The sequence below is a fragment of the Pan troglodytes genome, chromosome 5 (genome assembly GCF_028858775.2).
Source record: "Pan troglodytes isolate AG18354 chromosome 5, NHGRI_mPanTro3-v2.0_pri, whole genome shotgun sequence".
In the NCBI taxonomy this organism is placed as follows: domain Eukaryota; kingdom Metazoa; phylum Chordata; class Mammalia; order Primates; family Hominidae; genus Pan; species Pan troglodytes.
Window position 1 is genome coordinate 42,284,985 of NC_072403.2, and position 13,615 is coordinate 42,298,599.

Here is a 13,615-nt window from a genome sequence, read left to right on the forward strand (position 1 = left end):
GTGAAGTCCCAGAAGTTAAGAAGGAATGTAAATACAAATATGAGGATTAGTTTTGAACAGGAGGAAGGTTCCCCCTTCCTTTGAGACAGGAGAGGAGATAAGATATGATGATCTTTAAGGAAGTCTGGAAGAAGTGAGAGGAAGATTCAGGTATTTACCCCTGAAGACATCAATTTTGTATATGAAACAGGAGACTGGTCCATCTGCTAAGAAGGAAAGAGATCCTGAAGTGTTTGAAATTAGTCACTACCAGAAATAAAAAAAAGTGGCAGGGCAGGGTGGCTCATGTCTGCAATCCCAGCACTTTGGGAGGCTGAGGCAGGAGGATCACTTGAGCCCAAGAATTTGAAACCAGCCTGGGCAATATAGACCAAGACCCTGTCTCTACCAACAAAAAAAAAAAAAGGAAAATAGCCGCTTGTGATGGAGTGCACCTGTGGTCCTAACTACTCAGAAGGCTGAAGTGGGAGGATCGCTTGAGCCCAGGAGCTGGCGGCTGCAGTGAGCTATGATCATGCCACTGCACTCCTGCCTGGGCAACAGACAAAGACCCAGACCCTATCTCTAAAAAGAATAAACAGAAATGGAAAAAAGAAAACTGACTGGACCCAAAGACCACCCTTATTCCTCCCCAAAACAGAGAAGAGAAAAATATGTATTTGACCTTGATGTGCATTGTCTTTCCAGCTGGCAAGGGTCCTAAACTTGTACCTAAAGAAAAAAAAAAATCATCCTATCCTTCTGTAGGAAATGGTTCCAGTTCTGTCTCAGTCACTTTCTGACTTCCTGTTCTTAGGTAAGCCTCAACTTCTCTGTGCCTCAGTTTCCCCATTTTTAAAAAGGGACCTTCTGATCATTATGACTATTAAACAATGATGTTCATAAAGTACCTACTATACAATAAATCCTGTATTATATAAATGTCAGCTACTATCACTAGACCTGGTGATAGACACTATATAGATACTATAATGTAAACCAAGTTTATTGGTTTGTAACTTTTAGAAACAACTTACGGATAGCATGGAAGAGGTGACTGTGGCTGGAGGCCAGAATGCAAATGGTAACAACTTCAAAAATGTAAGAATTAAAAAATATAGGGAACAAATAGAAGGCTCCAGAAGACTGGGTGAGAAGAAGACATGGAAGTTAGTATCTTTATCCTACAAAATGGGAGTTCATGTGATATTGCTGAACATGGATCAAATAAGAAATAGGAGTGCAAATTATTTAAGTTTATGAAGACAACAGAGAGAAGTATTAAAATAACTTAACGGCCGGGCACAGTGGCTCACGCCTGTAATCCCAGCACTTTGGGAGGCCGAGGCGGGCAGATTACCTGAGGTCAGGAGTTCAAGACCAGCCTGGCCAACAATGATGAAACCCTATCTCTACTAAAAATACAAAAATTAGCCAGGCGTGGTGGCAGGCACCTGTAATCCCAGCTACTCAGGAGGCTGAGGCAGGAAAATCACTTGAACCCGGGAGGCAGAGGCTGCAGTGAGCCGAGATTGCGCCACTACAATTCAGCCTGGGCAACAGAGCAAGACTCCGTCTCAAAATAATAATAATAATTTAACATCAAATATGAGAAAAAGAGAGGGTGCAGTATGCGCTAAACCTCATCTGCCATGTCACGGAGTCAATGAATGATATGAATTTGATTAACCAAGAGATAGCAGCAGGCCAGGCATGGTGGCTCACTCCTGCAATCCCAGCACTTCGAGAGGCAGTGGCAGGAGGATCGCTTGAGCCCAGGAGTTTCAGACTAGCCTGGGCAACATAGTGAGACTTCGTCTCTACAAAAAAAAAAAAAAAAAAATCAAAAACTTAGCCAGGCGTGGTGGTGCATGCCTGCAGTCCCAGCTACTTGGGAGGCTGAGGTGGGAGGATCACTTGAGCCCAGGAGGTCAAGGCTGCAGTGAGCTGAGATTTCACCAATGCACTCCAGCCTCGGAGACACAGTGAGATCCTGTCTCAAAAAAAAAAAAAAAAAAAAAAGAAAGAAAGAAAGAAAAAAGAAAAGAAAGAGAGAGAGGAATAAATGTAAATGCACATTATTTAGAACACTGGTTTGGTTCTGAATTCTGGCTGCACAAGACAATCAGCTTGGAGGCTTAAAAAGTAATTTTGTGGGCAGGGCGCGGTGGCTCATGCCTGTAATCCCAGCACTCTGGGAGGCTGAGGCGGGCAGATCACGAGGTCAGGAGATCGAGACCATCCTGGCTAACATGGTAAAACCCGTCTCTACTAAAAATATAAAAAATTAGCCGGGCATGGTGGCGGGCGCCTGTGGTCCCAGCTACTTGGGAGACTGAGGCAGGAGAATGGCGTGAACCCAGGAGGCGGAGGTTGCAGTGAGCTGAGATCGCGCCTCTGCACTCCAGCCTGGGCGACAGAGCGAGACTCCGTCTCAAAAAAAAAAAAGTAATTTTGTTAGTCTGGGAATGAGACTACACATAGGTTTGTTGTTGTTGTTTGTTTTTTAAGCTCCCCAGATAATTCTAACATGCACCCAGGGTTAAGAATCACGGATCTAGAAAACTGGAAAACATGACCAATTAAGGAATTTCACTGCTAGTAATGGAATGGTGGGATGGGGTGGAGGTGAAAAGGACAGGCTGGACACTGACTTTGTATTCATTCATTTATTCATTCATTCAACAAATAGAGGGCTTTCTATGTGCCAGGTGCTGGTCCAAGCCCCTTTTCAACATAAGCTCTCTGTACTAGTTGATTTGTTTCCATGAACCTGAGTTGCTTTGATTTAAAAAAAATTAATGCAACAAAAATACAGCATCAGTATACAAATCCACACTTTTAAATACATTGGGCAACTAGTGAGAACCACTTCTGCTGAGTGGAAAAGGCAGCCACCTACACAGAGTGATAGAGATTGAAAAAAAATCACCTTTCACCATGGGCAGCGAGGCTGCAAGCTGACTGGGAGAAGATAAAGGGAAGAGTGCCTGAGGGCACTGGAGACTACCGACTCACTTCCACCGTTACACTCCCACTCTCCTCCAGAGGCCACTGAGCCACAGCTGCCAGCTGGGTTCAAAGTTCTCTGACAGTAATGGTCCCCAAAACTGCAGGATCCCATGACAGAGTAAAGAGTGGCAGGGGGGAGATAGTGTGGGGCACGGAGGGCCAGGGCATTAATTCACCTCAGCCAAGGGTAAGTCCCTAAGTCGGTGGCTTACGGCCTTCTGATCAAAATTGCAACCCTATTGCCTGTAATTTCAGTTTTCTATAAAATTGTATCTTGAAACATAAACATACTCCTGAGATCCTCACTTCAAACCATTTTGAAATAACACCCTAATGATTAGTTGACAATCACCTGAAAAAAAGTGAGGACATCAATGAGGGTTGAGAGCTCACCCAGGAGAGAAGGTGCCCAGACAGGAATCAAATGGGAAGACTGAACAAATTTCACCTACTTCCAAATGGGCTAGGCCTGCCTGTGCCAATCAAAAGCATAATGATTTGTAACTATTAGTTTAACAGAATAACTAATCATAACTAATTATCACTTGAGAAATACAAACCCTAATATCTGCATCAGGAAAGAGAAATACAAGTTGGGTAAGTTTCAATAATGGACACTGGGAGAAATGAAGGAGCTACAAGGAAACCAACAAGCCTTGGGCAGCTCAGTGATCAGGGCAGTTAGGTAGGCAAAGGGGCAGAGGAGGAAGGAGACAGGAAGGAAAGCAGTGAGTATGCCAAAAGCAAAAGCATGTTGAAACTTGACATAATGATTATTTATATTTTGTGCCTGTCTAAACAACTAAATGGTGAAATCCTTGAGGGCATGTATCTATTTCATAACTCTAAGACCTAGCTCAGTGCCCTATACATAGGAAGTACTCAATAGATATTTGTTGATTAGGTTAGGGTTGTATGAAAAAGGCTGGCTACTCTGTAGCTTTATCTAAAAACAGCACTACCTTTCCATTTGTCTTGAAGTCAGCTCTCCTTTCATTTAAAGTTGTAAAACAGCAACAATAATGCACATTCATGTATTTAAAGCTCCCGGTTTAGAACCAGGCGAAATATTTGGCCTTTGATCAGCAATGGTCCCCAAATCTCCAAGACCGTACAACAGAGTCAAGAGTGGGAGGGAGAAGATAGCGTGGGAAGAGAGGACCAGGGTCTCAATGCATTGATTCACCTCAGCCAAGAGTAAGCTCCTAAGTAGGTGGGTTTAGGTCTAGGCTTTTCACTGTACATCTTTTCATTTATTTATTTTTCTAAACAAGAAAATCTATTTTTTAAGCAAACACTTATATAGCACTTACAACATGTCAGCCACTGTTGTAAAAGCCTGGAGATACTCTCACAATTGCTGGTGGGAGTTTAGATTGGTACAACCTATGTAGGGAGCAATGTTATCTATCTATCTATCAATCAAATTTTACAAACAGAAATATGTTTAAGGTTATCTGTTGCAGCATTGGTTTCAATATTAAGTAATTGGAAACAGCCCAAGTGTAAGTCAGTAGGGAACAGTTTAAATAAATTATGGTATATCCACACAATGGAATACTATGCCACTGTAAAAAACAATGAGGAAGTTATTTAAGCATTAATGCAGAAGGATCTCCAAATCATATTAAGTGACAAAGCAAGTAAGAATCATGTGCTTAATATGATACTTTTCATCCAAAAATAGGAACAAAAATCCATATTCACAATTGTCCATGCTTGCATAAAGAAATTCTGGAAAGATACCTGAGAATCTAAGAACAATAGTTGCCTAAGATAGGGAACTGGGGGAGTGAGAACTGAGCAGATGGGGGACAAGCATGAAAGAGAGAGTCTTCTCTGTATGCCTTTTCATATTCTTTATTTTTCTAGCCAAGAAAATATATTTTTTAAGCAAACATATAGCACTTACAACGTGCTATAAAATTAAAATTGGTAAGTCACTTATTATTAATTCATAAATACTTATTCAAAATTTAAATTTAAAAGCATCTCAGGGCCAGGCGTGGTGACTCACACTTGTAATCCCAGCACTTTGGGAGTCCAAGGCGGGCGGATCACCTGAGGTCAGGAGTTCGAGAACAGCCTGGCCAACATGGTGAAACCCCATCCCTACTAAAAATACAAAAAAATTAGCCGGGCATGGTGGTGTGCGCCAGTAATCCCAGCTACTGGGAAGGCTGAGGCAAGAGGATCGCTTGAACCTGGGAGGCAGAGGTTGCAGCAAGCCAAGATTGTGCCACTGCACTCCAGCTTGGGCGACAGATAGAGACTCCGTCTCAAAAAAAAAAAAAAAAAGTATCTCAGAAGTGTCATAATTGTATTGTGGTTATGCAGAAAAATATCCTTGTTCTTAGGATAAAGCAAATGGGTCAAAATTAAAAAAAACAACAACAACGACGACAAAAAAAAACCAAGGCCAGGTGTGGCTGACGCCTGTAACCCCAACACTTTGGAAGGACAAGTCAGGATCATTGAGCCCAGGAGTTAAGATGAGCCTGGGTAACAAAGTGAGATGCTATCTCTACAAAAAACAAAAAAGTAGCTGGGCCTGATGATGCATACCTATGGTCCCAGCTACTTGGGAGGCTGAGGCAGGAAGACCACTTGAGCCCAGGAGTTCAAGGCTGCCATGAGCTATGATCGCGCCACTGCACTTCAGCCTGAGCGACTGAGTAAGACCCTGTCTCAAAAAAAGCAAAGCAAAACAAAACTGATTAATCTGTGGGAAGGGTTTATGAATAACCACAGAGTTAATTTTGCCACTTTTCTGTAGATTTAAAATTTTCCAAGACAAATATTAGAGGAGAAAAAGTATCTCAGGAAAGTTCTTAAAACTTAAATAGAACTTTTTAATTTCTACAAACTTTTAAAAATATTTTAGAGAGTGTGTTTTGCTACATTGCCCAGGCTGATCTCAAACTCCTGGGCTCAAGCAATCCTCCCATCTCAGCCTCTGGAATAGCTGGGATTACAGAGGCAAGCCGCTGCACTAGCTTAGTTTCTACAAACTTTTTAGACTGGTTTTCAAAGCCCTTGGAATGTATTTCAACTGATTGGTCCAACCTCCTTACTCTTCTTTTAGAACCTTATGCTCTAACTAAATTGTATCTTTATCTGACCAAATCTTACCTCAATGATTTTTGAAAATTACTTTCTCTAAGATGCCTTTTTGAGTCTTCCAAAATCATGTGATCTCTCACTACTTTGTCTACAGCACTTTTAGTTCTATTGAGATATATCATATCCTACGATTTGTTACAGTCATTGTATATTTTTCTTATACAAAACAACAGAGATAATGCATATTAGACTGCATATTAATATGTATTGTATATTAAATGTATATTGATATGTATATTAGATATGTATACTTACCTATTGAATAACACTGTCTTTAACAATCATTGTAGGTTACAACCAGGCACTCCCTAAGAACTTGGAATTAAGAGAACAAATGTCTCCTAAGAACTAAGGGGCAAGATTAATGTATGTATAGTGGAAATGGGTGAGATGGGCAGTAACTGGAAGGGGAGAGGCTCCCAGTTCTCCCTTGCACAAGCTGCTCCCTCTGTCTGCAACCTCCATCCCCCTTAACCCCTTCAGGTCTCATGTCAGGGGTTGCATCTTGAGGGAAGCCTTCTCTGATCTCCCTGCTAGGTCAAATCCCCCATTATGACATCTAGACCTCTCCTTAGCACTTATCACATTATATTTAACATTGATATGTGCAATTAACTACTGTCTGCTTCCTTTACCAGACCATACGCTCCATGACTGAAGGAACTGGTACTGTTTTTATTTATCACTGTCATCTCAGTACCTAGCACAGTGCCTGGAATATAGTAGGTTCTAGAATTTCTGGAATGAATGAACGAATTAAAAAAGAAAATGTATATCTAGAGGAGGAAGGGTTGGTGAGCCATCGAGGCAAAAAATTAAAAAAAGCAAAAGCAAAGCATCCAAGCACTCTTAAAGAGAAAAATAAGCTAAACTGAACTCTCTATTGAATTCTACAATTATATTTCCCATTTATACTACTTACACACACATGCACACGCATTTATTTATTTAGCCCTTTCCCATCAGTAATTATTACACTTCTGCCCCTTGTCAAATCACTCCATTCCCGCACAGCAATGGTGGGCAGGGCCTCCTTTTGCTTTTACTCATCTTTGTTTCCCCAGGAGTTTCTAATTTCCCTTAAATGATGTGTATCAGGATGGTTGCTCTGGACTTCCCACGACCCTCAACTCTTCTAAGAAAATGTGGCTTTGAATTCCCCATACAAAAATTAAGTATTTTCCCCCGAAGAGTTATGTTTGTATGTGTAGAGCGCCCCCAAAGAGATAAATCTTGGCTTCAGCGAGTCACATTCCTGCCTTGTGATTTCCATTTTCAGTCTGTCTGTGTCACAGCCCCGGACAGAAGCCACTGAGGGGAGAGGTGGACCTCCTCAATCTCCTGCTTCCTCAGTAAGAGTTTTCCTCTGGACAGTACTTAGGCATTGTCTCAGGCTCCCCGCCAGAGAGCGCCGCCAGGTCCTCGGAACCACCTAGCGCACTTTAGCTGGGCGCGCGACCCGCACAACCAGTGAGACCCCCGCTCCCGCCCTAGGCTTTCTGCGGTGGAAAAAGCGCGCGCGCGGACGAGCAGGTTAGGCGATAGAGGTCACGTGGGCCAGCTGTGGCCAATGGGGAGCGCACATGGCGACGCGGCCGGCGGCGGCGCGCGCGTAGCTCGCCTCGAGCTACTGGCGGGAGCTGGAGTTAGGGAGGCCGGGTTCCCGAATTACACACACCAGCGTTATGTATTCTATCAGTCTTTGGTTACTCTATCTGGCGTTCTCGACGCCGTAATAACAAGTTCGTGCCCCCTCACACCGCTCCCTCATTCCGCACATTCCTCATTTCTTCAGTGGTATCATAAAGATGAAGGGGAGAAACGCGCTGCTGCCTGAACAGAAAGGCAACCCAGGTGTCCTGGGCCAGAAGTGGGAGGACATGGGAGACAGCACTTTATTGGAAGATCCCTGGTTTCTAATTGTTTGGCAGGCATTGAAAGCACATTGGTGGCCCACCAGACTACCAGTCACTAATGAGATTTGACATAAAACTCGCGTATGGTAAAACGGGAGTTCTAGGCATGAAAACAAGCATGTACGTTAGCTAGTGGGTTGTTAACTCTAAATCAAGGGCAGCAGCGTTAGTAACTTCACCTGCCTCTTCTTTTGAAGTGAAACTGTAATTAGGAAAGCATTTGAGGCAAAAGTAGCAACGCCCACAGAACGCCTCGGAAGACAGCGATCAGCTTCACAAGGAATCTGAGGATCAGGAGGTAGAGTGTGAAAACATACTGGAAAGAGTTTACAATAAAACATAAAATCTTAGAATAGTGGCGACGATTGCACAACGTTGTGAGTATACTAAAACCCTCTGTACCGTACACTTTAAAAGGGTGAACTTTATGTTAAGTGAATTACGTCTCTTAAAAAAAATTACAAGTTCCTAGAAGGTGTTCATAGGTGACACAATCTCAGACTTTGGGGAATAATTGTTGTTGACAACGGAATTAACAAATGAAGATTCAGGCGGAGCGCGGTGGCTCACGCCTGTAATCCCAGCACTTTGGGAGACCGAGGCGGGCAGATCACGAGGTCAGGAAATCAAGACCATCCTGGCTAACACGGTGAAACCCCGTCTCTACTAAAAATACAAAAATGAGCCGGGCGTGGTGGCGGGCGCCTGTAGTCCCAGCTACTCGGGAGGCTGAGGCAGGAGAATGGCGTGAACCTGGCAGGCGGAGCTACAGTGAGCCGAGATCGCGCCACTGCACTCCAGCCTGGGTGACAGTGCGAGACTCCGTCTCAAAAAAACAAAAACAAAAACAAATGAAGATTCAAAATTTCAGTCAATTCAGTGCTTTCTAAAAAATGGATACCAGGCCGGTCGCGGTGGCTCACACCTGTAATCCCAGTACTTTGGGAGGCCAAGGCGGGCGGATGACTTGAGGTCAGGAGTCCAGCCTGGCCAACACGGTGAAACCCCCGGCTCTACTAAAAATACAAAAATTAGCCGGGCATGCAGTGAACCGAGACTGTACCACTGCACTCCAACCTGGGCGACAAAGTGAGACTCTACCTCAAAAAAAAAAAATCTGGTGTGGTGGCAAGCAACTATCAGGATGCTTGAAATTTCCCTTTCTCAAGTGGCATGTAATTCTTTTAAAATTAGATATTAGGTTGAAGTTAATGTTCATAATCCCTCTCAGGTATCTAGCATATTTTTTATCTAAAAGCCTAAAACCTCATAAATTTACCTAACACTGTCCTTTAATGCTCTTCAAAACATAAAACTTTAATTTTCCAGCATTCTGGGACATTTAGGAATCACACATTTTTGCAAAGCAAAATTCCAAATGTATCTTTCCTTCATGTTCTCTCCTCTAGTGGCAAAATCAAGAAGAAATCTAATCTGAATGTTCCCTACCTTAACAATACTGACACTGTCAGGTCCAATTTAAAGACTAATTTTTATTAAAAGATAAATTTGATCTATTTTAGCCCATTTGGGATTACCTTAATTGGTCGTCACAGCAATGATTCAGGGCTAATGGAAACTAAAGAGATTTAGTACCATGAAGCAAAGTCACTTTTAGATTTTTGCCACCTAAGAACTGGGATGAATAGATTTTCTTATAGTTCATATTTAAATAATATATTTAATGTGGGTCGGGCACGGTGGCTCACGCCTGTAAATCTAGCACTTTGGGAGGCCTATGAGGGGGGATCAGTTGAGGTCAGGGGTTCGAGACCAGCCTGGCCAACATGGTGAAACCCCCCTCTCTACTAAAAATATTTTAAAAATTAGCCCAGCGTGGTGGTGGGCGCCTGCAATCCCAGCTACTCGGGAGGCTGAGGCAGGAGAATCACTTAAACCCAGGAGCCAGAGGTTGCAGAGAGCTGAGATGGCAACACTGCACTTCAGCCTGGGTGACAGAGGGAGACTCTGTCTCAAAAAACAAAAACAAACAAAAATATATATATATATATTTAATGTCCAATTTTATGGTCTTAATATCAAGAAAAACACATGCTAAGTAAACTATTTATCTTAGTTTAATCCAAATATCTTACCTGGGTTCCTTGACATGGCTGGAACTGGCTGGGAGCTGACAAGTTGGGTCATGTATGCCTTCTGAAAACTGTATTTTACCCACAGTGATTTGCAACAATGTGTTACTTTGGGAGATGGATTGAGAACTTCTTTAGTTTCATAAACAATGCCATCATGTTTTTTCTTCATGTTTTTTCCCTGTTGAAAAACATATTTTCAGAGGCTTTCCCCCATTTCTCAGTAAATATTTGGCATTTTACATAAATATTAATGTTTTAACAATATCAGCAGCATTTATTCCACATATAAGAGAGTTATGGATTGGGGTAGAAGGTGGACCAGAGTGATCCCTAAGGTCTTTTTCGATTTAGTTAAACATCTTTCTAGGCTGCCGCATCCTTATCACCTATTACACCAGCCTGCATCCTTATCTCCCATTAGTCTTTCTTCTCTCTCTCTCGCTTTTTTTTTTTTGAGACGGAGTTTCGCTCTTGTTGCCCAGGCTGGAGTGCCATGGCCCCATCTCGGCTCACCACAACCTCTGCCTTCTGGGTTCAAGCAATTATCCTGCCTCAGCCTCCTGAGTAGCTGGGATCACAGGCATGTGCCACCACGCCTGGCTAATTTTGTATTTTTAGTAGAAACAGGGTTTCACCATGTCGGCCAGGCTGGTCTCAAACTCCTGACCTCAGGTGATCCGCCTGCCTCAGCCTCCCAAAGTGTTGGGATTACAGGCGTGAGCCACAGCACCTGGCCTCTTCTCTTTTCAAGAGCCACATTCCATCAGGGGAAGTGTGTAAATTGGTACACTGAGAAAAAGAGAGACAAATGGGTATAGCCAAAATAAAGCAGATCAAAACCTAGAGAGGCGGAGAGGGGTGGAGATGGAATACAAAACACTCTTTGTCCTATTTCCTCGTGTGTGTGTGTGTGTGTGTGTTCCTCCCCAAAACAATTCTCATAGTCCTCTTTGATCCTTCATACACAAACATTCTGTCTCTGCAGACACTAATATGAAGATTACTCTTCCGCCCCCTTTCCCTTTTCCCCTCCAATATTGTAGAATCAATCCAAATGAGATGAAGAATTGCATTAGGACTTTTTTTTTTCTTTTTTTTTGAGACAGAGTCTTGCTCTGTTGCCCAGGCTGGAGTGCAGATCTCGGCTCACTGCAACCTCTGCCTCCTGGGTTCAAGCGATTCTCCTGCCTCACCCTCCCGAGTAGCTGGGACTACAGGTGCGTGCCGCCATGCCCAGCTAATTTTTATATTTTTAGTAGAGACGGGGTTTCACCATATTGGCCAGGCTGGTCTTAAACTGCTGACCTCGTGATCTGCCCTCCTCAGCCTCCCAAAGTGCTGGGATTACAGGTGTGAGCCACCATGCCTGGCCACATTATGACTTGTTGTCTTCCTGGGCATTTAATTCTTTTGACTTGAAGGGTGGCCACAGAGTTCAAAACTTTCTGTTCTACCTCCTAAATCTACCTTCTATTCTAACTTCTAAATCTAAGTTACTGGAAAGGGAAAGAATGGCTAAGACCACAATGAGCTGCTAAGATAATAGAGGTGGACTTCAGGAGCCTTACATCAGTGCTGTCTAATAAAAATAAGTGAACCACATATATGATTTTAAGTTTTCTAGTAGCTACATTTAATAAGTAAAAAGAAATGAGTAAAATTAATTTTAATGATATATTTTATTTAATCTATCCCCAAATAAATCTAAATATTGTCATTTCAACATGTAATCAATATAAACAATTATTAATGAAATATTTTACATTCTTATTAATTTAAGTCAAGTCTTCAAAATCTGGTATGCATTTTGCACTTACAGCACATCTCAATTCAGACTAGGCATATTTTGGGTGCTCAGTAGCCACATGCAGCCAGTGGCTACTGTACTGTACTTTACTGGACGGCCAGCCATACAAACCAGGGGGAGAAAGATTGTCAAATAGAATTGTGACTCATCGTTTTTCAAATGTACCATATTTTCCAGTGTAGACTGCTACCTCAATGTATTGCTTAAGTTTGTAATTCAGGACAGACTGGGGGATAGGGAGCTGAGAAATGCGGTGTTGTGGGTTTCTGGGCATTTTTAGTGCCTTGGGCAGCCTGGCATTTTAACTGGACTCATTAGGCAAACTTCTGACCCTAATTTGATTTGTCAGGTAAGACATGCTGTTCAGCTCATGTGTCAGAGCCAGATCAGCCCTGGATGAACTGATAAAAGTATTAAAATTCCTGGCCGGGCGCGGTGGCTGACGCCTGTAATTCAGCACTTTGAGAGGCTGAGGTGGGCGGATCATGAGGTCAGAAGATCAAGACCATCCTGGCTAACACGGTGAAACCCTGTCTCTACTAAAAATTCAAAAAATTAGCCAGGCGTGATGGCACACACCTGTAGTCCCAGCTACTCGGGAGGCTGAGGCAGGAGACTGGCTTGAACCCTAGAGGTGGAGGTTGCACTGAGCCGAGATCGCGACAGAGCGAGACTGAAAAAAAAAAAAAAAAAGACAACTATTCCTAAATGAGCAAAGTTGATAATCAAGATGTAGCTACCAGGCGAGTTTCTTACCTGAAAGAGCTGGCCGGCTGACAGCTTTACCCATCAGCCCATTGTGAAACTGTCATTTTGTACTAGTCATTCATGTGGCATTGCTAGACAACTGAGAATAAAATATCTAACCACAGCCTTTTAAATTAAACTATCAAGAATGTTGGATTTTATTTTTCCCAAGTAGGTTTTTATTATAATTTCCCCCAAACAATACTGCAGGATGTTAATAGGTATTCATTGAAAATAATTAATGCTAATTATATTTTTCATCTAAAACTTTTTTTTTTTTTTGAGACGGAGTCTCTCGCTCTATCACCCAGGCTGTAGTGCAGTGGTGCCACCAAGTCCAGCTAATTTCTGTATTTTTAGTAGAGACGGGGTTTCACCAAGTTGGCCAGGCTGGTCTCGGACTCCCAACCTCAGGTGATCCACCCACCTCGGCCTCCCAAAGTATTGGGATTACACGCATGAGCCACCGCGCACAGCCTAAAACTTATTTTAAAATATATGTCAGGACCAGAAGTGGTGTGGCTTATGCCTGGAATCCCAGTACTTTGGGAGGCTGAAGTGGGCTGATCGCTTGAGCTCAGGAGTTTGAGAACAGCCTGGGCAACATGGTGAAATCTGGTCTCTACAAAAAAATACACAAATTAGCCTAGTGGGGGCGCACACCTGTAATCCCAGCTACTCAGGAAGCTGAGGTGGGAGAATCACTTGAGTCCAGAAAATTGAGGCTGCAATGAGCCATGTTTACACCACTGCATTCCAGCCTGGGGTATAAAGTGAGAGTGAGACCCTGTCTCAAAAAAAAAAAAAGAAAAAAAAGAAAAAGAAAAAATTTATGCATATATATGTATATATATGCCAGAAAAACACTATGCTCTTTTATGTAACTGTTCGTATAACTGGATAATTACCAGGCCGGGCGCAGTGGCTCACCCTTG

At 42.7% G+C, this 13,615-nt stretch overlaps 1 protein-coding gene across 1 annotated transcript in view; it reads right to left on the reverse strand.

The window, feature by feature from the left end:
* The window catches only part of PXT1 (peroxisomal testis enriched protein 1), a 35,556-nt gene extending 25,251 nt beyond the window's left edge, over window positions 1-10,305 (reverse strand). The window contains exon 1 of the mRNA XM_016955348.3: window positions 10,127-10,305. Within this exon, the coding sequence (XP_016810837.1) occupies window positions 10,127-10,295 (169 nt within the window). The 5' untranslated portion in view covers window positions 10,296-10,305. The remainder of the gene's footprint in view (window positions 1-10,126) is intronic.
* Window positions 10,306-13,615: the final 3,310 nt, after the last annotated feature.